The following is a 2,896-nucleotide window of genomic DNA, read 5'->3' as shown; positions in this document are numbered from 1 at the left end:
AATGGCAGAAAATTAATTAGGCAAATGCAGCAAATAATCTCAAAATGGCATGAATTCCTTTACAGAGTGAATGTCTGTGGTAATCCCTGCAATACAGACAGGAGCCTCTTGTCATTGAAGACCTTTAATCCAATGCCTGAAGCATGAAAGTATTCTAGAGTCTGGAGAGAACAAGTGTGGGAATCACCAAAATCAACTTTTTCTCTTTAGCGGACATTTTATTTACACAATACCATCACTGATCAATAGAAATGTTGAATTTGGCAGATGGTAAATGGTGGGAGTGACACATACAGTTCAGGAAGCAGAAGAGTTTGTGAAAAACTGATTTTGTTTCTCTCTATTATGTACTTTAGTGAGCCATTAATGGCACTGATGACAGGGTGCTTCGGGGATTTATCACACCATGAAATTAAATCTTAAACATATTAGCATCTAATGCTGCTTAATTAAAACAAAACCTTTATATCACTTAAAAAAAGTGACCTTTTGAGGTTGTAGGTCTCCTGTGCCCTTTTTTTCCTCTCTGCATTCAAATGAAGAGGTTAGGGTATCACAATTAGATTATGAGATTTCAAAGCTTTCTGCAATTTGCTCAATTGGTTTGAGATTGAAGCACATTAGAGGGCAATGGTCTAACCTGCTCTGAGTATCTTGTTTGTTAAGGCTTACTTCTGCTGTGTTTACAGGAGTAATTGACTAGAAGCATGGCATGGAAAATTGTATCTCTCCAACTGGAAAAGGATTTGACACATCATCACAAACCTTTTGCTTTGTGGGGAAGGGGGGTTCTGGAGGGTGAGACCAGTGTAATTTGACTAATGGAATAATCAGGGGATTTCAAAAGAGGCTGGAAGTGTGCTGATATGTTTGAATTGGAAGAATCCTGTGGAGAATCAGCAAATATGATTTCTAATCCCCAGCAGAGCGACTCTTGTCTTGAAGAGATTGCTCTGAGCGCTCTAACCAGGGAATTCCCACTAGGATTGTCAAGATTAAAAAAGGAGCATGGTTAAAGAATAAATAAAATAAAAAAGTCAAGTCTATTGGTGCACTGTTTGACTAGTGACCTGCCTATGAAATGTGAAATGATGAACCTTGCTGCTGCTGTTCTCTTTCAGCAAAGTTGAAAGCAGCCTATGCCTTTTAAAGGTAAAATACTGTCTGCTTGCCTTCCACATGCTTGGTGCAGGTTTTTTTGCTCCCTCCTCTAATCTCTACTAGATGTTTTTTGCATGTGTTATGTGACAGCAGGAAAAGGCAGTGGGTTGAGCTTGCCTGTTCTCCCATTGTCAGTTTTGCCTTTGCTGTTCCAGGGAAAACCTGTCTGAGAGATCCTGTATCATCTGTGTGCATGTGGACAGGGAAAAAAAAAAGTCAGTAGTACAGCTCTGTAGGCTCCTGTCTTCCTTTCATTCAGCTCCCACACAGTGAAGTGAAGCACAAAGAGCAAGGATCCCTCCACCGGGCAGCAGCAGAGCATAGCAGAGCAGAGGAGATCCTTCAATGAAGCGAATGGATCGTTAAGCTCCAGCACTGCAGCACTCGCTCCTTTTTCCTCTCTCTACACAACAGTTGTGTCTCATTATCCAGTGCCTGCACCACCATTACTCCAGATCGCCTGAACTTTGCAATCTTTTCCAGAAGGAGGGATGATGAGCTTAATTTTGCCTTTGTGGCTGGAATGAAACTGACCTAAGTCACCTGTTCCCCTCCCCGACTTGAGAGACCCCCTAAGACTGCAGCAAGGGGACACCAAGCTGCAGAGAGATCTAGGATCTGCTTGCTCCTCATCATGGGCTCTTTGACTGGGATTGCATTTCTTTTCTTGGGAGTATCAATAACAACAAGGGTGAACTGTCAGAATGTCAAAAATAACGTGCCAAGGGTCAAATTATCCTACAGAGGTAAGCTCTTTTTTTCTGTCCTATACTTTGAAACTAGTGCCTAAGTTTATTGCTTCACACGTGGTTACAATACAACAAGCTCTCATCAAATACTAGATTAACCCTGATCAGCATGAGTGCTATAGGAAACTAATTCTTTCCTGACACAATCATATTTGTAAACTTTGCAACTTATTTGCCATTCATTTATTGCACAGTGTAGAGAACAAAGTAACCCTGACTGTAAAAATAGACTGAATGGAGTTTTTCTTTTTTGTGTGTGATTTGGTAACCTAAGAAGATTAATATAATGTAGTTTATGCTAGTTGGGACTGGTGCCAGTTTGTGGTTTACTTAATTTCTTTTGTAAACAGGTCTGATGGGAAAAGCATTTTATTTAGAATAAACTCACTTGAGATTTATCACACAAAGGCTACAACAATCTGGAAAGAATAAAAGTAGCTCTGGAAGGCTTGTAATATATAGCTGTGTTATGAAGGTGAACATGCCATAACTGTAATTGGAGTGATATTGCAGCCTTGGAAGGCAAGATAAATGTACTGGCTCGGTTTCTTTCTGCTTTCTACCACACAATGGAAATGAACCTATAAGGGCTGCTAAATGGAAATATGGATAGAAAAGTAGGCACATAGGGAAAGAGAGGCACCTCATGGAATGTAGCACATTCTGCTTGTGGCTTTTAGCAGAATACTAAAACAAGCCAGATTTGTTTATATAGCTGTGGTGTGGGTATAAGCAGCATAATGCATGGTAAAATCGTATGCTGGAGGAAATAAGTTCTTTTTTATAGTACTAGCATGCCATCTCAGTGAAAGGAAGATATGACACAAGTGTGAAAAACACATCTGTGAGAGCAGAATGCTGTTTTCACACTTCATTTCAGGGAAGAAACTGCATGTACATACATTTTATAGTCCCATCACGTTTCTCCTTTTTGGAAATAAAGTACTGCTCTCCAATATATATATATATATATATATATATATATA

General features: G+C 39.6%; 1 protein-coding gene across 3 annotated transcripts in view; it reads left to right on the top strand.

Moving 5' to 3' along the window:
- Positions 1 to 1,328: 1,328 nt before the first annotated feature.
- SEMA3A (semaphorin 3A) overlaps positions 1,329 to 2,896 on the top strand; it is a 215,972-nt gene continuing 214,404 nt past the window's right edge. For all 3 annotated transcript variants that reach the window (XM_018562368.1, XM_018562367.1, XM_018562366.1), the window contains exon 1: positions 1,329 to 1,907. In XM_018562368.1, coding sequence (XP_018417870.1) covers positions 1,796 to 1,907 — 112 coding nt within the window. In that variant the 5' untranslated portion in view covers positions 1,329 to 1,795. The remainder of the gene's footprint in view (positions 1,908 to 2,896) is intronic.

Source organism: Nanorana parkeri, unplaced genomic scaffold (assembly GCF_000935625.1).
Source record: "Nanorana parkeri isolate BGI_ZX_2015 unplaced genomic scaffold, ASM93562v1 scaffold574, whole genome shotgun sequence".
NCBI classification, from domain to species: domain Eukaryota; kingdom Metazoa; phylum Chordata; class Amphibia; order Anura; family Dicroglossidae; genus Nanorana; species Nanorana parkeri.
Note: the sequence above shows the minus strand (reverse complement) of the source record. Positions and strands in the feature narration are given on the sequence as shown.